Source organism: Epinephelus moara, chromosome 24, assembly GCF_006386435.1.
Source record: "Epinephelus moara isolate mb chromosome 24, YSFRI_EMoa_1.0, whole genome shotgun sequence".
NCBI lineage: Eukaryota > Metazoa > Chordata > Actinopteri > Perciformes > Serranidae > Epinephelus > Epinephelus moara.
Window position 1 is genome coordinate 29,620,284 of NC_065529.1, and position 24,605 is coordinate 29,644,888.

A 24,605-nucleotide genomic window follows, 5' to 3' on the forward strand; every position below is an offset into this window, starting at 1 on the left:
TTAGGGAGCTAGCTATGACTTTTTAATGACATACTATACTATGACTTTTGATGGCATTTTTTATGACATACTACATTGACAAAAACTATTGACTTTGATATAGCCTATGTAAAACTCATATTGCCTTCTAGTTTTACACTTTTCAATACATTCAAGAGTAATGAAATAGATACAGTACTCTGTTCGACATTGATTGTACCATCAAGAAATACCTTCTTTGGAGTACGGCACCACCATTTGCACAAACCACACACAGAACTTCAGTGCACTGTAATATTAATAGCATATTTTTGATTTTGATTACATTTGTTAATGATTATTTCAGAGGGTGAGGCATGATTGCCTGTCGTAGCATGGGATGGAGGGAGTCTCCCAGTCTTGTAATTACTGCCTAACTGTGCTCACCTTAGATCTGAGTTCAAGTCATGTATGCATGAGCAGGATTTGGACGTCACAACTTAGGAAGCCAAACATCGTCCAATATGCAACTTACACAAGAGTTATCTCTCATGCTACACTGAGGAGGGCATTTTTCAGTGAAGTAGGAGACACATTCTCTCCAGGAGCTGACCCTTTAAAACGAACACCATGTCTACATAGATTCTGGATTTTTCAATTAGGGAGATGGAGTAGATACAGTTTCCGGAAAATAATGTTGTTTTTGTTTTGTTTTGTTTTTGTGGAAAAACCATGTCAGATACAAATCATTACTCAAAGCAATGTTTTTATATGTCTCAAAACATGTCTGGAGGGAATATGTAACATCTCCATGGCGACAACAACAATAATACACCCTAGTATTGCTTAATGGCTTTGTCATCCATTTCAACAATCTCAGTCAGTGGAGAAAAAAGCGCTCCAGAAGAAAGTGCTGCGTGCTTAGGAGTGACGAAAAATGATTCATCATTATAGATCAAGTAGAGGCAGTGAGACGGCGGACCACTGCAAGCTCATTGTGGTTTCTGAATGAGGAACTTAAAGACAAATCAAATATCTAAAAAGGAACTTGCAGCCAGATTTAATATTCACATGGTGACTGAAATTACTATATGACATCATAAAACAGGCAGTTTCAAGATGAGCTGTTACGGTGCAAAGCTTGTGGGAAATAACCATTTTATGGCAGTTTATTTTAAACCCTCCTCTGGGAATGTGATCTCAGGCATTAATGTATCTCTGGAGAAACTCCTCTTTATAATAACACAAAATATTCCTAATATGGACTGAATCTAAATCTGAGCTTCATAGCTCACTGCAATGTATGTTTGTTTGGCCCCTGAGTCAGGCATTCAGTTACACAGGGACACATGCCAAGTCAAGGACTGGATGTGATGTTCTTAACGCTGTTGTTTTTGACAGTTTATTTGATTAGTCTGCATAAGAGAAAGAGTCCTTGTCGAGCTCAGATCAAAACAGCTTTCTCAGTGTCATGCAATTTTTTTTCCTCTGCAGTACCTGTCAAAGTTGTGATGCTGGATCTTTGTGGTTTGAGGGTTGGAGCCGTGACAGTGTGACGAGCGACGCTCTAAAGTGCACTTTTCCTTTGGAGGAATATGGCAACACAGACTCTTCAAACAGTCTGTGATTACTGAACTTTGGATTCAGTGGTAGATGTTTAACTTTTGGATCTATAATGTTTCATGATGCCAGTGAGAAGATTTCTATTCTGACATTGTATGATGTTGAATGGCCTTATGTTATATGTTACTGCCAGTATGACTCAATTTATTGCATTTCTCCTTTATGTCAATATTACTTTTTTATCTGTACACGTCGCATTGCTGAGCTCATATGAGTCTGTCTGCCTGGAGTGGAGAGACATTCCTCTCATAACTTCCTGGCTGGAGTGTTCTGTATTTGAAGAGTAACTTCATTCCATCATCTGGGAGCCATGCATTTTTTTTTAGAAGAAAACAAGACTATCTTTGGGACAGACTGTTTTCAAATGTTAAGAAAGTTTTTCCACAAATTTGACAACATGACGCATGCGTGAGTTACAGTCAGTGATGTGATATGACTCCTGGGAATGAAACCATGAGGATATTCTTGAGGTTGTCTGATTTCGCAACTCTTCATACTTCCTTGTTGCGGGTGCGGCTTCACAAGCCAGCTCCCAGTTGAGGAAAATCAGAGTCAAGTACGTCAGAATGACGTTTGCATTTCCGGTCTCCGACCTTCAAAATAAATCTCCTACTCCGGAACGTTTCCTGAGTGGGACTAACATCTAAAGAAGTAGATGTACAATTCGTGTAAAAGTAAAATAAATAGATAAATATAAAGAAAACAAACTTTTTGTTATGCAAATTAGGTCATACAATGACAGAGGACAGCAGTGGCGTAAGGCAGTTACAGCGGGCCCCAGTGCACGCTATTATGAGGGGCCCTATTATGCCCTAGTTACAAGTTATGAAGCACACACACATACACAGTTCTAGGTGTGTATATATTTTAGCAACAGTGTGTCTTACTGCCGCTTTTACGTTACATCCACTTGCAGATACTTGATATTGGACACATTAACATACATATTACACAGCAATCATCATTACATATCTGCATAAAACAAATCTACAAAATAAAATAGGAAATTATTAGTTTAACTTGATAGTTTTTTTATTGGTAAATTATAGTTTTTTAAATAGTTTATGTAGAATAAGTCTATAATTTGTTATAGACTGACACTGTTTTACAAAACCAGAAAACCATGATGGAGATGGGTTTGCCTTATTTAGGGCATGTATGGAACAGAGCGCCATTTTTGTTTTAATGTGAGTTCTTCTTTGAACACGGGCGTATTTCCAGGTGGCAGTCGGGCCCCTCCACCCCATGGGCCCCAGTGCAACCACACTGCCTGCACTGTCTATATTTACGCCCCTGGAGGACAGTCTGAAACCAGAAACCTATAATTCTCAGTTCTAGTCAAATTCAAGGATGTTTAAATTCAGCAACTTTTTTAAATGTTTTAATTTGACCCATATTTAACCAGGTAAGTCCCACTGAGATCAACAGTCTCTTTTACAAGGAAGACCTGGCAAAGACAGCAGCACACAAAAAGTTACAGCCAAACAACAACACATTAAAAAACATAAAAGATATACAGTAACACGTAGAAGTATGAGGACACCTACACAGACCGATTCATTCATCCTTGTACTTATGAGAGCTTTACAATCAGGCAGAGAGACCAGTTCACATAGTTTTAAATCTTTTTGGAGGTTATCTACAGTCAGATCTTTGTTCAATCAAACTACAATTGTACGAAGGGAGTGTACCTAGTATGGTTTAGTAAATGAACAAATACCAGTGACTGAGCCTACAAAAGGTCAAATATGGTCAACCAGCCCTGGAATAAAGCATAAAGCAGTGATCAGTGAGGGCTTTACAATTTGTGATCTGTGTTTTAAACTGTTACAGCATTAATATTACTGCTAATAGTCTTTGCAGTCTGCCTTTCTATGGTGTCTGCCTTTGCAAGGCAACACTGTTTGAATTGTTCTTACATTGTTTTGTTTTTTAATACTACTACACACCATGTGTGTATGTTATATCCAATGTGCAATTATCCTGTACAGCTGTCAATATATATATTGTCAGTATATTGTCAATATCATATAATATACATTTTATATATAATGTTTTTTCATATGTGCATAAGTGAAAAGTGTATAGTTGTGTCTTAATTTAGTACTTTATATTTTTCTAATTCTGATATATATCTTTTTGTATTTTATCTTTACTCAATGAGTATTCTATTGCCCTTCATGTTGCTTTTCTATCTTACCCCCACGTGGGATCAATAAAGTTTTGTCTTATCTTATCTTATCTTATCATAGTGCTATAACTTGCATAATTATCATATATCTATAATTTCATTGTAGAGGCTTGTAAAATCAGCTAATCATGTTTTATTTGTAATGCATATAATTTATAAAACGTTTGAATGTCCATCATTTCTTATTTTGTTTGATTTGTTACTTTAAATTCAATAAGTATAAATATATGAAAACATTTCCTCCCTCATTAGACTATTTTATGCGCTGCTGTTGTGTGAATTTAATCTCTGGGGATAAATGAAATGTTATGTTATCTTATTATTTTAATTGAATGAAATAAATCAGTAATAACCCATAACTTAAATAAGCGATGTCATAATAGACAACGCTTAAAATTCTTGCTGGAGGCAATAAAACCGAGTGATTAATCATCACAGTCCCTCTGTGGGGGATTCGACCTGGTGCGCTTTTATTTTGAAGGTGAGTGTCAGCTGCTGTGCTCCCTGCAGATTGTAATCCATCCTCACAGAGCGCTGATGTGGTTCAGTATCAGTGTGAAGTTTGTGCCAGTGGGACTCCGGTGCTGACAGGTGAGTTTACCGCTGCAAGTTAGTGAGTGGAGCTTCTTTATCACAGGAAGTTCATTCCGTTAAGGATTCACCTTTTGAGACTGTTGGACAAATCACAGCGACGTCCCCACCTTACAAAGCGAGGTAAGATGATTTTTTAAATGTATTGTTTTTATAGTGGATGTCCAGTGGAGCTATTAGTCCACGTTAATGAATGACTGTTCACATAATTCACATTTACCTGCACAGGAAATGTAGTTTTAGCAGTTATTATCAACACAAATAAACCTAATTATAGCCACTTTGACTTTAATGCTCAGTTTTGAAACTTTTAAAATAGTTTTAATTGTACAGTGTATTAAAATCATGCTGCAGGATAACTACTGAGTCATTTGCATGTATCTAATAATTCAGGTGTTTTTACTTTTTGACAAAATCAGGCTCAGTTATTAGTGTTTACTCTGTGTACAGCTCTGAGGGCCTGAACATTTCTATAGTTGCTTCACATGTTGCAGCAAGTCATGTCTCGCCCCCAGCAGATTTTATCTTGACTCTACCAACTTATTTTTCCACTTGCTTTATCAGCCTTCGATAAGTCTATCATCAAAGCTTGATAAGTCTCACAGCTGTGTCATATCTGTGCATGTCAAGTCTTATTTATCTCAAATGTTGGATGCTTCATTTCAAGAAAAAAGTATCTGCTTAATCACGGGGCTCTAAGAGCAGCTGATACTTTTTCCTCTTTCCTCAGTTCCTCATGCTGCATGTCGTAGTTTAAACAAGCTAAAGTGTTTACAGTATCCACCTCCACTACAAAAGCAGTGAATGTGGGAATCAAATGTTGCTGCTCTCTGTCTGTTAAATCTCAACATCTCTTTTGGTGTTTTCCCACACAGAGCTCCCGTCGGTTCTCCAGAATGTTCTCTTTGAGGAAAGTATTTTATAGGTAACACTCAATCACCGGGGACTGTGACGTGGAGATGGTCACTTGGGCCGCCTTGCTGACAGTATGCATATGGATACAAACACAGACAGCCTCGGGACAACACACGTGTGCTTCAAATCCACGCGGACTGGTGAATTTCAATGTAAAATACTCCCTCCCCCATTTCCAAACAGACAAACCTATACAGAACATAGCAGTGAACAGGGATGTGAACCCTCAAGAGGTGTATGTCGCAAGCCAGAATGTGATAGAGGCGGTGAACGATGCTATGGAAAAGATATGGGAGGTGAAAACTGGACCTGTTGGCAGTCCTGACTGTGAAACCTGTCAGGTGTGTGATGTAGAAATAGATCCGGAAGATCCGGTGGATACAGACAATGAGGTTCTGCTTTTGGATCCTGCTGGATTTCTCTTGCCTTACTTGTACATTTGTGGGAGTACGCAGCATGGGATCTGTCACTTCATAGATATTAGCACTCCACAGCCCCAGCCTCAGTGTTTATACAAAAAGCAACAAAACTCTCCAAGCAGCTGTCCAGACTGTCTGGCCAGCCCCCTTGGCACCAAAGTCACAATCGTCGAAGATGGAGTCACATCGTTCTTCTTTGTAGCAGCCTCTGTCAATGACAGAGTGACACAGAGGTATCCAAGGAGGTCGATATCAGTGGTGAGGCCGCTTTCAACCGAGGATGGCTTTCACATGGTCATGAACGCCCTGACAGTGCTCCCAAGTCTACGGGACTCTTACAAGATTGATTACATCTACAGTTTCTCCACCAAGGATTACGTCTACTTCCTGTCCCTGCAGCGAGAAAATCCATCCAAGAGTAATTCAGCTTTTCAGACTCGACTGGGACGACTGCCGATAATAATTCCAGAGGTGTGGATGTACAGGGAGTTGGTCCTGGAGTGCCGCTATGAGCCAAAGCGCAGGAGGAGAAGGAGAGATAGTTTCAGGGACATTGTATACAACGGGCTACAGGCGGCACACTTTGGGCGAGCGGGGAAAGACTTGGCATTGGAGCTGAGGGTGAGCGAGTCGGAGGACATTCTCTATGGGGTGTTTGCTGAGGTGAATGAGCAAGGTGAACCTCAAAAAAACTCTGCCCTGTGTGCCTTCCCTTTGACCCATGTGAACTATGAGATTGATAAAGGCGTGGACGCCTGCTGCAAGTCAGGTCCGGAGCAGCTGTCCAGAGGTCTTTGTCACTTCCAGCAATGTGAGAGCTGCCCACATGAAGTGAGTAACCTTTTTTTTTAATGCCCAACTGTTGTCACAGCCGAGGAACAGTGCAAAGGTCTCCCTGTGCCCAGACAGGAAGTGACCTATCCAGACAAACACTGTGTAATTAAGTCACCTCTAACCGGGAAAGTGTAGTTTATCATTAAACTTCCAGTTTCACACTGTCTTGAGCAATAAGGGATAGTGTAAAGTAAATTTTGACTACAGTATTCCGGTATATGCCTGTGGTAACTGATGAGGGTGTGTGAGAGAGCAGGGCCACATGAGAGCAGTGGGAGGGGTGGATGAGTCAGTAGTGTGACCTGCACATTACCACACCGTTTCTCTGCACTAAGTTTCAGTCTTTCTCTGTGAGAGGGTGGCAACTGTTAACAGTACAGAGCTTTGATATGAAAATGGTTTCATCAAGATAAAAGGCTCAGTGGTTAGCCTACACCACACTAAATCTTCCTGGCCAGAACCCTTATTTGATAAGTTACCAGAGGAGAAAAGTATTGGATTGTAAAGATGGCTTAGTGAGTTAAAGGAATACTTCACCCACAAAATTTTAATTTGTATATCAATTACTCACCCTGTGTTACGTTGAATTTTTGAAGAAAACATAGTTTTTCTCGCATGCCTCCACAGTGAACGAAGAATCCAAAAAATGCCAATATTCTTGATGTATTGAAGTCACTGGGGTCCACGTTTGACAACAGCAAAACTATATCATAACATTGGTTGCCAATTCTCACACAACTCGTGCATTATAATCCAAGTCTAATTTATCCAGTCGTATGCTCAGTACCTTCCCAAACACATGCATTTTGCTAAAACCTTACTATTTAAAACACTTCTACATACAAGTAGGCATGGGCAAATGTGTTCCTTTGATCTCTGCCTGTACATTACATTGAGTTGCCGAGGCTCACTACTTGTCTGTGCGCGAGACTGTTTACTCAGAAGTGTTTTAAATAGTTAGGTTTTAGCAAAAATGCCTGTGTTTGGGAAGTAGTGAGCATACAACTGGTTAAAAAACAAGACTTGCATTATACTACATGAGCTGTGTGAGAGTTTGTACATGGAAGTTTTGATATAGTTTTACTGTTGTTACAGGCAGACCCCTATCACTTTGATTCATTAAGAATGTTTGCAATATTTGGATTCTTTGTTAACTGTTGAGGCACACAAGAAAAACAAAGTTTTCCTCACAAATTCAAGTTAGCGGTCTTTGCAACCTAATTTTGTGTATGTGTTTTTTTTTTAATCCATCATCTAATAACAATCGTTACTTACCCTTCTGAGACCTGAACTTTTGTTTTTATATGCATTTTTAATTTTTCCTAGTTATTTGGGATTAGTAGGACCCAATAAATATAAAAAAACATTGTCAACCATAATTCAGTCCTAATGTCCTCAAACAAGACAGTAGCCTAAATCCCAATGTTATTGAACAAGATGACAATAAAGTCCCAATGTCTTCAAACGAGTACTTCCTAATATACAACATCTTAGCTTGTTACTGGTTGGTCAAATTTGTTGCCATATCAAACTACAAACATAATTAATCATAAATAAACAAGTTTCTATCATAAAATGTGATCAGGTTTGGACCTTGTCCATTTTTGTATCTGGATCGGCTGCAGACTGACTTGGCAGAGATGTCTGCCATCTTGTTTTTACACGGATTAGTGTATTGTGCTCTTACTACCACTAGATGACACAAAAAAGTGTCAACGAATGTGGACAAAGGGTCTAAGTTGAGTAGAATGAAGTATAAGGTCAAGTAAACCCAAAATGTGATGTCCTCATGTGAGGACACAGGGTCTCAGGAGGATATAGAAACCTTGCACACTTAATCTGATGCATTTTATCGTTAGTCTGTTTGTTGCAAGAATTCGCAATATGAGACAAAATGAAAAGACACGTCTGCTCCCTTGCTTCTCTCCACTGGAGTTACTGTCACACTCTCATCTTGCATTTTGCACCGCGGCTATCTGAAAGGGCTGACCTGTCCTCCCCCTCTGTCTCCACACTGTTGCTCTCTATTTCTCTGTCTGCATGAGGTCGTCTTCCTCTATTACATCCTCCTCTCCACCATAATCACCTCAGTTTTACTATCTAACCTGTTGAAAGAAGTTTATCTAAGTTATGAAATGATAATGTACACCCGTCTTCTCTCTTGTTGCGGATGTATGTGTTCTGCAGGTTATGGCACACTTTCCTCACTGCATCTTGGTCAAACAACTCTCTCTAGACTTTTTGAATATTTATTATTATTTGCATTTGTGTCTTATTCTGTATGTAAATGTGTCTGAAGTTTTTCTTTTTAACTGTATGCATCATTTGAGGATGACACATTTGCAATTCAGTCATGCTTGCCTAATAACAATAACGTTCTTAAACCTTGAATCTTTGACGGATGTGAAAAAACACAGAAAATCAAACCGGTCCCGAAAGCTTCAACGACAGATGACAGTTTCAGAGTCAGTGTGTAAACATTATGGACACATGAGCTCATATTAATTTTTAAACCTGCAACAATTTTGGACGAAAAACACGGACTTGACACGGGTTGAGTAACTGATACACAAATGTTCAATGTGTGGGTAAAGTATTCCTTTCAATCTAAACCTAGGATAACATGCAAGATTCCCCCTCCTTCACTGAAAAGAGATTTTGGCTGCGGCGCTCAACAAAATAATAAAGGTGTGGTCTTTTCCTTTTGTAGAGTTCAAACTGTGTCCTTTGAGCCCTCACAGCCATGTGTACACCTACAGCAATGCGTGCCAGCAAACACAAGTTATAAATCCTGCTGATAAAAAGGTGGAATTTCAAGGGGAGGGACAGTGTTAGACTGTGCCTGGCTTTTACGCATGTTATTTGAGTAGGAAATAGGTGGACTATTAAAGAGGTGAAGGGTAGGGAGGAAGGAATTACTCTTGTACTTAATCAGTAAACGACAGTTGAAACAAACATAACGCTGTTTTGAAGCTGATATGTCCAGTAAAATAATGTGGACATCATAAGTGTTCAAGCTTCAAATGCTGAAAAACAAAGCAACTGAAATGATGACGTGAATAAAGAGGATTCAAATATGGGAAGCAAACTGGGGCATGCTGGGGCAGGTCATCTAAATTGCCTTGCAGTGGAATGTTTACCATTAGTTAAACATATCCTCTCTTTTTGTTTTAAATCATCACTTTATTTAACCAAAGTAACTCATGCTCCGCCAACCATCCACACACATCTGTCATTGACTGTTTTATGTGTGTATGGAAAGTTCCAGTTTCAAGTAGTTGACAGTCTACAGTGAGAGACCGTCACAGAGTCAACATATGGAGCTGGAGTTACTGCTGTTTTATGACCTTGTTCCTCTCACAGCTTGTTACTCTGCCTGGAAGCGAAGCCAGAGTGCTTCCTTCCTTAAAGGATGAATTTAGATGGTCTCTCTTTGTATTTCTCTTCCTGCCACGCTCATGAGTACACATGTTATGCTATGTGCTTAGAGGAAGACCGATGCTGACAGAGGCAGAAACTTTTTCCACAAACGTGACTAAAACACCCTCGTTCTGTATGTTTGTCCTGCTTGTACAGAGCTCTGGAGGTAATGACACATGCACTGCCAAACCCACTCTGGTGTCAAAGCCATACTACAGATTAGACCTCTTCAACAGGCAGATGAGAGATGTCCTTTTCACCGCTGTCCTGGTCACCACCACTGGGAATCACACGCTGGGCCACTTTGGTACCTCAGACGGCCGGATACTGCAGGTAGAGATATCCTGAGGATAAGTCATCATGTAATGTGCCAGTCGGTGCCTCTGCAGTTTGAACATATTACACCAAATATATTCAAATGTCTAAACATTTAGATTTTTTTCTGCCTGTCAGTCAGAAGCAGATGTATATCAAGACTCCCAAAAATGATCATCCTTGTGACATTACCTCTCTGCGGGTTTAGGTGATTCTTACTCTGTACAGGCCTATTGTCTTCGCCAACTATTCTCTTGGAGAGACCGAAGTGTCCAGGACAGCAGCTGTGTACTCAGACGATTTACTTCTCTTCACAGTGGGAAATAAGGTACATTTTGTGATATTAACTGGAGGTATCATTTATCTTTTAGGGGGGAAAAAAGGGAACTGGAGCACATTGATTGAATTGCAGCCTTTATTAGTGCAAACAGAACGTTTCAACACCACTGTGTCTTCATCAGAGTCAAAATGGATGAAGTCATAAACACACACAGTATATAGTCATCTTAGAATGGATGTATATTTGTCATTGGATAATGGATCCAGTAGTGGGAGCTAACATAACCCATACACTCAAATCACACCCGTAACAAAAGAATGACATCCACGTCAAGATACATCTTAAAGTTAGGAAGGAAAAGTGCAGAAAATACAAGCACTGCATCAAGGCTTGGGGCATATCAAGACAGTGAGGTATACAGAAGTATTTAGATATCTTTAAGATATGATTTTTAGTACTGTCAAAAATACAGATGCTCCTTTTTCTAGTAAACTGATACGGAGATGCTGTATTGAGATGATGTAGTGCACAGCAGATGCCACCAGAGGTCAGTGTTTACTGGTGGAACAGGCAGCTGAGCTGAGAAAGATGGCAACTGCGAGTGGTAGGGATAACGTCACAGGAGTACTGAAAGGAAAACATGCCTCTGCTTCTGTTTTGGGAGAACGGACACATATAACTTGACCTTCAGATGACTTCAGTTTATTAGCTACATGATTTTATCCAGCTGGTATCTGCCACGTCACCATGAGTCATTGGGTCCATCGGAAAGAGGGGCGCTTATTTCCTGTCTATTCATTATTCTATGTGCAATATGTTTACCCTGGTTAAATGTCAGGAAGGTATGGAGATATGGAAAAATAGATACCACCCAAGCCTAACTGCATCCATCAAGTGTAATGAGGACACATGACGGATTCAGTTATTTTTAGGCCAAAAGGCTCAGCTGTGTTTTGGGTTGACCTGTAGCAGAGTGAGATATTTTTATACTGTTAGGCAATAGCATAATCCATGTTTTCCTGCTTATCTCTGTTACATCTGGCTCACCCCACCCTCTTCTGCCTCTATCCCTGATCAAGTTGTTCAAGGTGCCGTCTGCAGGACCAGGGTGTGCGCATTTTATGACATGCTCCATGTGTTTGATGGCTCCACACTTCATGAACTGCGGCTGGTGTTCAGGAATCTGTTCGAGGCAGAGCAAGTGTACCTCACAGTGGAACAAAGACTCGTGCGCACCTGTCATAACAGAGGTAGGTCTGCTGCATGAAGTTTAAACACCATCAGTCATAAGGTTACTCTAGTCACACTGATTGCTTTCGATGATAACACTTTTCTCTGCAGTTTTTCCCTAAAATGGTACCTGCTGGTGCTGAAACAGAGGTGACACTGTGCGGCTGGGATTTTCAGTCTCCTCTGCGACCTGCCATTATCAGTGGGAAAACCCACATCATCACAGTGGGCACTGGGACGTTGTGTACAGTCCTGCCTGGAAGGAGCAGTAGTGAAGTGTGAGTAGCACACGTGCACACCATACCAGACACACTTCATTCTCTAAACATTTACTGTCTGTGGGAAATACTGGGTGCTGCTAGTCACAAGCCAACAAGTGGAAGGGATACTTTACCAGTTGCAACCAGCTTTGTAACTCAAGATATTTTGTTACCAGCTGGCCGACATATTGTTTCCTGTGGCAAAACAGCCAAGCTCGCATTACGTCATTTACCAGTGGGAGTGTTTATCAGTCTGTCGTGGCACAGTGCATTCTGGTCATTGTAGGTTTTCTACCTCTTGAGTAAAATCAAATGCTGCAGTTTTTTTCCTATGTTTTCTCTGGTCATGTAGCACCAATTTCAAAAGTGTCTGAGCCTTTCTACTGCACAGACAGCCTAGTATTATGAAAAGAACAACTTTCCAGCAGTGAAATACTTATTTAATTTCGTAATTTGGGATATTTATTAGTTTAAATGTTGAAAATGGATTTAAAACAAGATGCATTGTAGATTTATTTTAATACTTCGTCTCGCAACGGTTGTAACGAGGTCCCAGAGCTGTCACATATTTCTTTAGTGATTAGATTTGGAGTGTTTTTCAAATTTGTCAAAATGTTTTCTAAGAGTGTAATGTGACTGGCTAGTCTTTGCATGACGTCTTTTTTTTTTTTTTTCAAATTGAACAAAATTGTTGAAGCATTTTTTTAAACTCTGTTGAAATATTTCTATCTCTTTGCTATTCATTTCTGTCTGACAAGCTGCTGGAATGTCTTCCTCTCCAGAATTAATAGGCAGGTTTTGTCCTTTAATACAGGCTAGTATGCAAGACACAGGAAAATACACCAAACCAGAACCTTACAATCACTCTGGAAGTTCACGAGGGAGAAGTGGAGGGCCGCTACTCAATTGATGGCACAGCTCAGATACCTGGCTTCTCTTTTGTGGTGAGAATGCACAAAAACTTCTATGCAGTTGAAACAGTTTTAAAATTAGTTCTGCATATGGTCTTTATTTGTGTAAATAATATGTGTAATGTATCATTGGTGAGTGATAAAATATTTCTCCTCTGTCTAGGAGCCTAGCATAACAGAAATCAGGCCTGACCATGGACCCTTGTTTGGAGGAACGATGGTTACACTGACAGGCAGATATCTTAATTCTGGGATACAGAGAGAGGTCTTCATCGCTGACAAAAAGTGCAACATTCAGAGGTGAGCAACACAGACGGACGACTTCTTCTTTTGGGAGCACCTGACTTTGGTCAACACATTTATTTGACTGTATTCAGATATTGAATTACATGTTTTAAGTGTTGTTCCCATTTAGTCAATGTAACCTCTTTTATTTTCAGTCCTCCTGAAGGAAGTGAGACCTCTTCAGTCGTCTGCTACACACCAGCTGCAGCAGGTGCTGGGAAGGTACCTGTGAAAATCATCATTGACAACTTTCAAGTGACAACCTCTAAGATGTTCTCCTACAAGAAAGACCCTGTTATAACCTCTGTGTATCCTCACTGCAGTTTCCAAAGGTATGACACTGACAGTCTGCTCTGGTATTAATAAAAGGTATCAAATGAAGTGATATTGCTCTAAAAATATTTTCCATTGTTGATTCATAAGATAAAGTGTTTGCACATAAAATAACTCACTGTTATTATTAACTTTCTCATTTATATTCTCCTATAGTGGCTCCAAGCTGGTGATAGTGGGTCAGAATCTTGACTCTGCTCACAAAACTGTGGTTCAGTACATTTCCAAAAATCGCAACCTGCCACCTCTAGAACGAGTAAGTAAACCTAATTATGCCAAACTGTTACAGCAGTTGTGAGTTCACGCAATAAACAATGTGCTTATTTCATTTCAGGTGTGCAGCGGCACAATGAATGCCACACATATGGAGTGCTGGGCTCCTGCTCTTCCAGAGGAAATGCCAGAAGAAAAGTCTGACACAGGAGGGATCTTTATTCACATGGATGGGAAGCGTAACCTCTATAAGAGACGTCTGGACTACCACCCCGATGCCACAATCATTCCCTTTGAAAATGATGACCATGAACTGCCTCTAAAGCCAGGAGAGACAGAAGTTTCACTGCATGTATGTTTACACACTTTTATACTAAAATGTTTTTCCTCCACAACTAATTTTGTTGTGTTGAAATCTCAATATCAACAGTACTTGCTCAGCAGTAACTATCATTAATACATGAGTATTGATCTCTTTTTTCCACATATGTAACAGCATAGCAATTTGAATACAGTGAGCACATGCATGAAGATCATAATGACAATCGGGGGTGTGAACTGCAATGCTCAGGTTCTGTTAAATGAGCTGACCTGCAGGATTCCTAAAGGCCTGGTTATTCCCAATGAGGGGCTGCCTGTCAAGGTGAGAGAGTCTGCTTTTCAGCCATCATTCTTAATCCGAATATCTCATGGGAAACTGATACTGAATTAAATGTTTTGTTCCACTGTAGGTGTCTGTGAATGGGGAAATTTACGATGTGGGCAGAGTCGTCAACGACGACAACAACAATAGCACCATGATTGCGGGCATTCTCCTGGGCATCATCGCTGCATTAGTGCTAGGTGCTGGCCTTGCATTAATGGTGATGATACATTTGAGGAAGAAAAAGAGAGGTGAGAGAATTCAGCTATTTCTTGAGTCTAGAATATGCATTGTCCAGTGATTTACAGTTATCATATTTTTCCTTTCAGCCAACATAGAGAATCGTTTATCAACAATGCTTTCACGGAGCCGCATGGTCAGCGGTGCTGATATATCCCCGACTGGTGACTACAGACGAGGTCAGAAGACCAAATTTGTTCATTTATTCATTCATTCATCAATCCATATTAATTGTTAATCAGTTCCTGTATTTATTTCCCTTCCTTTTCTACACTGTACATCATTTACACCTAACCCTTTAGTAGGTCCAGACAGTACAAACATTTACATACATATATATATATATATATATACATATATATATATATATGTATATATATATATATATATATTAATTAATAGATACAAAGACAGCTAAATAAATAAAAAGATAAATGTAAAAACACGATGGCACAAATTGGTTTAATTTCTGAAAGTCTGTCAACAAGTCAAGGGTAACAGAGTAAAGAACTATCTGACTAATAAAAGCTACAATATTCATAGTCATAATTTCAATGAAACTACAATAATTGTTTCCATCTCAGTATTAGATGGTCTTATGAGTTAGTGACGATTGCATGCATTTTACAGTCAACTTAAAGGGACAGTTCACCCCAAAATTAAACATACACATTTCCCTCTCACCTGTAGTGCTATTTATCAGTCTAGATGAGATGTCAGTCGTAGAGATGTTTGTCCTGTCTTGAATATAATGGAACTACAGATGGCAAAAAACATATGAAAATCTCTTTAGGACAAACTACACCCGCCAACGGTATCATTGCGCAGAAGGAGTAAAAGCTAACATTATAGCTCAGCGGAGGAGAACGCCATTCATGTTTTCTTCTTGCACTGTCACGAGCATGAGGCTCTTGTCCATGAGTAGATGCACGCTTCCTTCTGCGCAGTGATTCGATGGCAGTTGTAGTTTAGTAGTAAGAAAATACTCCCTACTTGAAATTGCTCACAACAAGGTCTGTGGATTATCTTGAGTAAACAGGTCATGCTGAGTTAAGAAAAAAATAAAAATAAAATAAAAAAAAGCACCACAAGGCGAGTGCCATCTAATTCCTTTATATCTAAGAAAAGGAAGACATCGTTATAGACAATATCTCCAACAATTCACAAAACAATCTAAATAAATAGCACTACAAGTAAGAGGGAAAATGTGTATTTGTGATGTGGGTGTGAACTGTACCTTTAAGTTAAATTAAAAAAAAAACACTTATCACATAGTCTATTGTAGTAATAAAAGTGTTTATGTTTCCCATTCTCTTGTGTGCTCCAGTGGATCTGTCCAATCAAACATCCGGTTCAGGAATGGCCTTCCAAGGTTTATTGTATGCTGCCAGCTACGATCATCTGGCCGTTCCTTTAATGCCACGGGACAATATCTCAATGGTCAGTCTGAGCTCTGATCTTCTTGAAGAGGTTAAAGATGTCCTGATCCCTGCTGAGATGCTGCGAATTGAGGATAGCCAGATTATCGGCAAAGGTAAGCCTCTTGTCTTTTATAATGTTTGTTTTGTTCTTTTCTTTGAATATTTTAGCACAAAATATTTAAATAACCACTTTCGTTTCTTATGCAGGCCACTTTGGGACAGTTTATCATGGTTTCTTGATAGACAGCAACAAGCAAGAGATCCACTGTGCTGTGAAGTCCCTGAACAGTATGTGTTTTATAGGTGACATCAGTTTTATATGAGCTCTTGGCTGTTGGATTAGTCTGTATAACAGCATGCGTTGTACTAACAGGGATCACAGATGTGGGAGAGGTGGATCAGTTCCTCAGAGAGGGCATCATCATGAAAGGTTTCCACCACCCCAACATCCTGTCTCTGCTGGGCATCATGCTGCCCAAAGAAGGGCTCCCTCTGGTGGTTCTACCGTACATGAAGCACGGGGATGTGCGTCATTTCATCCGCTCCGAGAAAAGGGTGAATTACGCAATGAAACTTTCTGGACCAGTAGGGTCATGAATATTTTCAATACTTCAGACCATGGGTGTTTGGGTTGGGTCAGCTCTTTTTAATACTGCTTTTTCCTCCACAGAACCCAACTGTGAAAGACCTGATAGGCTTTGGGCTTCAGGTTGCCAAGGGGATGCAGTATTTAGCCCAGAAGAAATTTGTCCACAGAGACCTGGCTGCACGTAACTGCATGTGAGTGTGAATCATATACTGATTACTGGCCTGTGACGTGTCAGTAGAGAAGCTTTGTCACACCTCAGGAGGTCATTTCACTGACTGTTGAGAAGAGGACGCGTCATCGAGGTGGTTTATCATAAAGGTTTATTTAAAGCTGTAGTTGGTCACTTTTATAGAAATAACTTTTTGTCATATTTGAAAGTGTCACTATATCCACACAGCAGTAAGAGAGAGATAATCTGTGAAAAAGTCACATACCTCTACCTCCTCTCAGTGCAAGAATGCACCGCACATGAGTGAAAACACCCAATCAGAGCTGAGGAGTCTCTAACGCAGCTGTCAATCATGTCAATCACTACTCCTTAACTGCGGTCAAACTAGGCAGCGCTGATATGAATCAAGATCCGGTTACTACATTGCCTATTTCTCTCCTCAAATATTTTCATAAACATATTTTAGTGTACTGTTTAGCTGTGAAATGAAAAAGGTTGTGACCCAGCTGGCATATTAAAAACAAGTCAAGCAAAAGCCAATTGCCTACAAGCTGGAGCACACTTTCTCAGCATACAGCTAAACAGTACACTAAAATATGTTTATGAAAGCTTTGAGACAAGCACTGCAGTAACAGAATCTTGATTCATATTTGATCAGCGCTGCCTAGTTTGACAGTTTGACCACAGTTCATGAGCAGTGATTGACATGATTGACAGCTGCGTCAGACTCCTCCGCTCTAGTTGGTTGTTTTCTGTCAGCTGCGGCTGGTTCTAGCAAATGCCATTAGAGGTACTGTGAGGAGGAGTAGTAGTAGTAGTTTTTTACATATCATCTGTCTCATGAACTTCTGTGTATATGTTGTCATTTTCATAATAGTCACCTACTGTAGGTTTGAATTATGCAATGTTGTTATTGATTTAATGTTAGCAACAATTACTGCAGTGTTGGCTGGTATGTTTTATGGTCAACTACCATAAAAGTAAGTTAGTAAATTAGTAACCCCCCAAAGGACAATATACTGATTACTGTTTAATCTTTTATTTTTCTTGAATATAATTTACCTTTTATTTTTCTAATATTGTCAGTTTTATTAGATAAAGACAAAACGCTTGCTCTATAGATCCCACCAAATAAAAAATATGGCAATATTTTTAAAGTTTAAGTTTTTTTAAAATGTGTAAAAGCCACATAGACGACCCTGTCCATCTTAAGGCCTCTTGGAATGACACATTTGAAACAGTGGTGGTGTAGTATTTCTGGTTTTTGAGATCTGTTTAGTCGCTAATACATATTAAAGGAACAATGCAACATTTTGGAAGACACACCTTTTTGCTTTCTTGGATAGAATTAGAAAATGTGATTGTTACCACTGTCGCTTTTTTCACTATTTCTGTATCCCACCTGTGCATGGCAAATCTCTAATGAGGCCATCACTGCTCATCAACACTGATTATTCCAACTGTTGTAAAATTAAAGTTCCCCTGGCTTCTCTTGAGCACACCTTGAGTCGAGAGATGTGTCATCTGAATGGGTACTAGCTAAGAGATGATGTTTTCTGAAGATGCCATCTCTTTTCAGGCTGGATGAAACCTTCACAGTAAAGGTGGCTGACTTCGGCATGGCAAGGGACATCTACGACAAGGAGTACTACAGCATTCAAGATCACAAACGGGTAAAGCTGCCAGTGAAGTGGATGGCCATCGAAAGCCTGCAAACGCAAAAGTTCACTACCAAGTCTGACGTGGTGAGCGCACTTTATCCAGTTTAATCAAATACACTTGTTACAACTATCGTATATCATCTACAACTTATTGCTTATCTCTTTCTCAGTGGTCATATGGGATTTTAATGTGGGAGCTGTTGACCAGAGGTGCTAGCCCATATCCAGATGTGGATCCATATGACATCACTCACTATTTGTTGAAGGGACGCCGGCTTCCTCAGCCACAGTTTTGCCCTGATGCTCTGTAAGAGTCACACACGCACCCCATAGATACCACATGTTGCGATGAGTTAACACAGTTGCTGCTGTATCTTATTTGAGTTTCATCAGGAGACGCAATTCTCTGTGACGATGTATCAGTTTTATCTAAGCTCACAATGGCATTCACTAGTTCACTTACCCAGTTACATATTTACTCAGACACTTACTCACTCACTTATTTACACATTTATTCATTCCACAGCTATTCCATCATGCTGACATGTTGGGACCCGGAGCCCGAGTGCAGACCTGACTTCAATAGCCTAGTTACAGAAGTACAACAAATCCTGTCCTTTCTGGAAGGAGAGCACTACATCAGTCTGAAGGTGAACTATGTCAACTTAGACCAGCCGAGGCCGTACCCGTCTCTGACTGGATCTGCAGATGAAGCTGAGGCCTCAGACCTGGACACAGACAGTCATGCTGCCAGCTGAGAGTGCGCAGTCCTGAAACTCTCTGATAGGAATGCAGGATCCGGGTTTCATTTGGACAGCATACAAGAAAAGGGAGAGGTTAGCCTGGATCCAGTCATGCGTCACATAAACTGCTGATCATGTCTGCAAACCTGAGCACATGGAAGGTTTGGCTACTGATTTAAAAGACACTGTAGGTACTATAAACTCTTAACGGAGCTGGGACAAATTTATGCTGGAAGTTCTCCATTCATGTTTTATTAGTTGCAAAATATGACAACGTGCATGGATTGATAACTGAATGGGCCTATGGGGCACAGGCCAAGGAGTCCCCCCCACTCACCCATGGGTTTTCGCCTGCAAACTGTCACTCATATTCACGCTGCAGACCAGGAAGAGACTCAGAATAACCACAAAGAAACAAAACGACTACAAAGAGACTCACAGCCGTTATAAAAAGATACAAAACATCCACAAAGAGACACAAAATGATTATAAAGAGACACAAAATGACCACAAAGAGAAACAAAATAAGTACGAGACACAAAGCAACTACAATCAGAAACAAAATGACAAAAAGAGGCTTAACAGCTATAAAGTCTGTGTGTCTTGCCCCTGTGTAGGAGAGGTGGCGGGGCCTTTTGCGTGTCTGTGCCCAGGGACTCATTATCTCATTATGTAGATGGAAGTTTTGAATATTTTGTTTCAAACATCTGAAGCACAAGTGTGACAAAATGAATGTAAAACGGGCTTTTGTTCTCAGACTAGAATAGGATGTGGGGCTACATGAGATCATGCGCTGTTATAGAAATGTGTGTCTTAAAGCTACTGTATTACACCGTAATACAGACAAAGGGTCCATAAATGCTGACATGTGCTCAAGGGTCAATGTTTTTAAGGTTTTGGACACAATTTTCTTGCTATATGGGGACATAACAAAGATTATATCCCTTTATATAGGATACAGAATGTAGACAATACAATGGGACGTGCACATGTGAAATCTGGATCTGCTCAGATTTAGAGCTATTGATACTCTGCCAAAAGCTCTGCACCTACTTAATTATACAGTGAGCTGTCAGCGCTGCTCTGGTATCAACTGAGGCTTTGAAACACATGGAGTACCTGTCATCATCACTAGAGGGCAACCGACGCCTCCTTCTGAAGCACACTTCAGTTGCTGCTGCAGTGACGTCTGCAACACAACAGCAGACAGCTCAACACAAGGATGTTACACAAACAGTGCAACTATATTCATCTGAAGCTCTGAACAAACTCAGCCTTTCAACTCGATCAGCAGATCGTAGCATTCTGTCCTTAAGGCACATTTTCTCCTGCATGTATTAAAATGATCATCACGGCAAATCAGACAATCCAAGGAATTTTATGCACTGATTGTTCAACTTTTACTGACAATGCAGTATTTGATTTAAAAAAGTTTATGTTGACCAGCAAGCTTTCTACTAGCTTTAATAGATTTGGTTCTGATGTACATGATTTTTGACATTGCTGCATTTTCTCTCCTTCCTACCAAGATTGAACTGGTGTTTCTTTTTCTCTAGGTTGCACTGTAAAGAGTGTTTTGTACAGACAAATGCTGGGTACTTGTTTGTAAAGCGTGTCAACAAATTAAATGTCTGCTTAGACTTGTTTTTCCCAGCCTCATCCTGAATCACCACGAAGAAAAAATCTCGACTGGCAAACAAGACAGTTCTACTTAAAAGAAACTCACTTGTATTTTATTGGTAATTGTTTTGGGTTTTTTTCTGGTAAAAGAAAAATGCAGATCAATACAGCAAGAGAAGGTACAGAAGTTCTCCCCGAAAGCGGATTATTAAAGCCAGTGACACAGGTCTGAGGCAACACAGCTCTTGTTCTCTGCCAGCTGGATGAGAGGAAAAACACACACCGTTAGAGGTCTGAATTATGTCCGCTCAACCAGAGTGAAAACTGCATGCTTCTGCCTAATCTGTGTATCTAGCATTTGTAATACTCTCTATGAATAATTTATGGATCTAAAAAAAGATTTTTATTTTATCCCTTGCCTCCAGGTACTGAAAAGGTGGCGGCAATAATGACAAGCTCTGGTTGTGTTCAGGTAGAGGTTCTGGGTTTGAAAATGAGAAAACGAGGTGATGTTTGCAGCAAGGGACCAAACAGAAAACCAAAATGATGGATTTTTTCCCCCCTTTTTAGCTGTGAACAACCATCGCCTCTGAGATTTGCTTTTTTTCAAGTAATGCAGAAGCAAACATGATGTAATTTGTTTTTGGTTATTGGTCAGTTACAAGGCTCCTAAGAAATATATAAAAAAATATGACTTCCGCCAACTTAATTAGCATTTATTGGCTGCATGTGATGAAGAAGAGGTGAGGAGAGAGAAAGTCAATACATAAACAGTATGAGCTATGTGTAAACCCACAGAGGGGAAAGGACACATTTTGTAGCTCAGCCTAGCAGGCAAACAAACCTGTTAAGGCTCCTCTGTCAGGTACTATAAAGGCTCCTAGATGCCATGAAATAAATTCTTTAAAGCAAGGCTCTGACTAGATTTCTGCACAGATTTGTCCTCTAACTCTTCGTAGTGATCTCTTAATTAACTTGCCAGTGAAGCCTTTGGGATGGTATGAAGCTGTTGGCATTTGAAATAAAAATTTGGCATGAAACAAGGACACTAAATGTAAAAAAGAAAGATTGGCATCAGCTTTGGGGAAAATGTAGTGAAGTGGCATCAAAACAATATTTTTGCTCAATTCAGACCATCTGTTTTTCTTAGGATTTAAATTATATTGATTAGTTTTGCTTTATTTCTTAGAGTGACAGTTTTTTTAAGTGTCAGTGTTTTCAGTTTCTATTCAGGATTTTATTTCAGTGCAGAAAATAAATGTTTTTCTGGGCAGCTACCAGGTTTGACCCTGTAAACAGACATACTGTAATACTGTCGATGTGTTTGTTATGGGGGAAAGTAGTCTCAGTCAACTATGGATAAACAAGTGTGGTGGTAGGTAGTAGAAAATCCTTAAGGTAGTTACTGGCCTCTTTAGGCTTTGCCCAACTTAAACGGTCCACAATTTATTTAGCATTGCACACATTGTCATCCACTCAGCTAGAATTGTGAGGGACAACTTAAAAAGGAATGGTCAAACCTGACGCAGCAAAAGCTGAAAATATCCTGACTTAATCTGCATCAAACTTAAAAAACACAGTATCATACACTTCCCATGATGCAACTTGAAAGAATCTCTCATTAGATCCTGCCCATGTATTTCCAACTCCACATCCCTGGTTTGTGACATTAAAAACTTGTAGTCCCTCATATCACATTAATGTTCAACACATTCTCACTCTCTTGTCACATATTAAAGTTTGGTCCTGGACTTTCCACGTCCACATATGATGTCCAAGGTACCCTGGGTGCATTGGTTGACGACGTTCTGGGACACCGTGTCAAGTTCTGCCTGTTACAGTACATTGTCTTCTTTCAAGATACACTTCCGTTTTCACAGGATAACAGGAATGTTATCATTTACAGACAGTCTCTTTCAAATGAATGCACTACATTGGTAAAACACCGCAAATTGATTTTTTTTCCCCCTTCATCAACAAAAACACGTGGTTAGGTTTAGGACAAAAATAGTCTGGCTATAGAATCTGACGGGACACAAACACCACTCTCGCGGGTGAAAGTCGGTGTTTGTTGGACCCATCCACCACCCCTCTCACCCACCCTAGTTGGACTTTGACCACCTTAACTTTCGTCCTTGTCCCACTGCATTTCCCCCTGACGCCACCGGGTGTCGTTAAACTATAAGGGCAACTGGCTGCGTATCATGCCTATGTCCAAGGATGCCTTTTCTCGTCGGTTTCTGACGCTGCAAGTCACTGCCCAAGCGCTGGATTTTGACGACTTCGGAGTGAGACCGGGCTCTAATGTTTTATTGCATGATGGCAAAGATTCCCAACTTCTGTATTTTTCAACCTGGACCCTATTGTCCCATATTTTTGTGTCTGTGTGACTAATGGAGACAAGTTTTTGAAATCTGTCCATTATTATAAGAGACTGTAACCAGCAAGGACGAAACAGGCTGCAATGTAAGCCCTGTGAGCAATTGAGCACTGTCAGTTTGCATCTTCTATAAATGCTTGTTTTTGTCACGGACAGGCTCAGATTATCATTCTGAGTGTCTGACAATGTGGGAAGGACCCTACAGAGGTCAGCCTTTTTGTTTTACCAGAAAAAGACCCGAAATCACCACCGCCAAAGCCACCAGACTTTAATTAAACAGTCATTTTGGGGTGTATAGAGCCAGCATATTTTCACATCTGACTGGGTGAATTAAAGGTTTATTTCAACCAAACCAGAGTGGGTGTGACGGCCGTTCCCACAGCCACACAAAAGGTTGAATGATGCCCATACTCACCAACACCATTACCACATGATCAGTTGCCTTAAATTTGCAGTCACTTAAAATACATACAACACTAGTTTGTTTAGTTTGAAATGTATCAGCACTTTGACAGCACACTGTTTTCTAGATGGAGCGTGCACATTTAGTTTCCATTGTTTTGTCTTTGAGTTACCTGAGGTCACTTCCTGGTTGGAGTTGGGCAAAAGATGGGGCTGTGGGCGGAGCCTGGTGTTATGCAGAAGGCCATCCCACGGACCAAACTAAGAGCAGTGACATCATGAGGCGCCTTAGGGGTTTATTTTTCGTTATTGTCTATGTAAGTTCGCTTCTATGTGTTTAATTTGGTCTGATCATCCAATATATGTTGCCCCAGTGTCTCATTCTGCTAAGTTGCTTTATTGAGTTAACGTCTGAACTATTTTAAGGGCCCTATCACTCCAGTTCTGTTATCTTAGTAATTTGCTTTGTAAAATGTATTTTTTGGGAAAATAAACCCATCTTTTTTTAACTTTAAACCTGTTTTTTTTGTGCTTTGACTGGTTGGGTCCACGACAGTTGGTGGTTGTTGAAACAGTAGAAAGACAAGTGTGTTTTACAATGTTAAAATTACTGTTTATTTAAACAGTAGGTTTGAGGAAATGATGGATGGTAGAGGATGATAGAAACTGTACGTACGGTAACTCCAAAATGACATGAATGTGATTGAAGTCCAAGTTGTTTCAACCCAGATGACATCAGCAAGGTTCCTTTCTCAGACTTCTCCAGAGTCACAGCAGACATTATGTAATTGTTCTCACAGGCTGAGTGAGTAGTAAGCTACAGTTGCACTCCCCATGAAGTGCAAATTGATCTCCATGGGTAAAATTCCTCGTTTAGGAAGTTTGTTGTTGCAGAGACAAATAATTCACTGAAGAATGACGAAACAAACAATCAATGAATCAATGAAAAGCCTGATTCT

General features: G+C 40.0%; 2 protein-coding genes across 2 annotated transcripts in view; one reads left to right on the plus strand and one right to left on the minus strand.

The window, feature by feature from the left end:
- The window catches only part of uba7 (ubiquitin-like modifier activating enzyme 7), a 57,591-nt gene extending 55,591 nt beyond the window's left edge, over positions 1-2,000 (minus strand). Inside the window, exon 1 of the mRNA XM_050038923.1 lies at positions 1,456-2,000. The gene's annotated coding sequence lies outside the window, so the exon portion shown is untranslated. The remainder of the gene's footprint in view (positions 1-1,455) is intronic.
- Positions 2,001-4,334: 2,334 nt separating this feature from the next.
- On the plus strand, positions 4,335-20,872 carry LOC126386049 (macrophage-stimulating protein receptor-like). The gene is made up of 21 exons (XM_050038145.1): positions 4,335-4,486; positions 5,239-6,528; positions 10,108-10,284; positions 10,475-10,594; positions 11,626-11,796; positions 11,888-12,054; positions 12,851-12,980; positions 13,111-13,247; positions 13,388-13,564; positions 13,722-13,821; positions 13,900-14,130; positions 14,275-14,421; positions 14,510-14,672; positions 14,751-14,840; positions 15,989-16,195; positions 16,290-16,370; positions 16,456-16,637; positions 16,753-16,862; positions 18,420-18,585; positions 18,672-18,808; positions 19,028-20,872. The coding sequence occupies exons 2-21, from the start codon at positions 5,323-5,325 to the stop codon at positions 19,257-19,259; spliced, it is 4,131 nt and encodes a 1,376-aa protein (XP_049894102.1). The 5' UTR covers positions 4,335-4,486; positions 5,239-5,322; the 3' UTR covers positions 19,260-20,872.
- Positions 20,873-24,605: the final 3,733 nt, after the last annotated feature.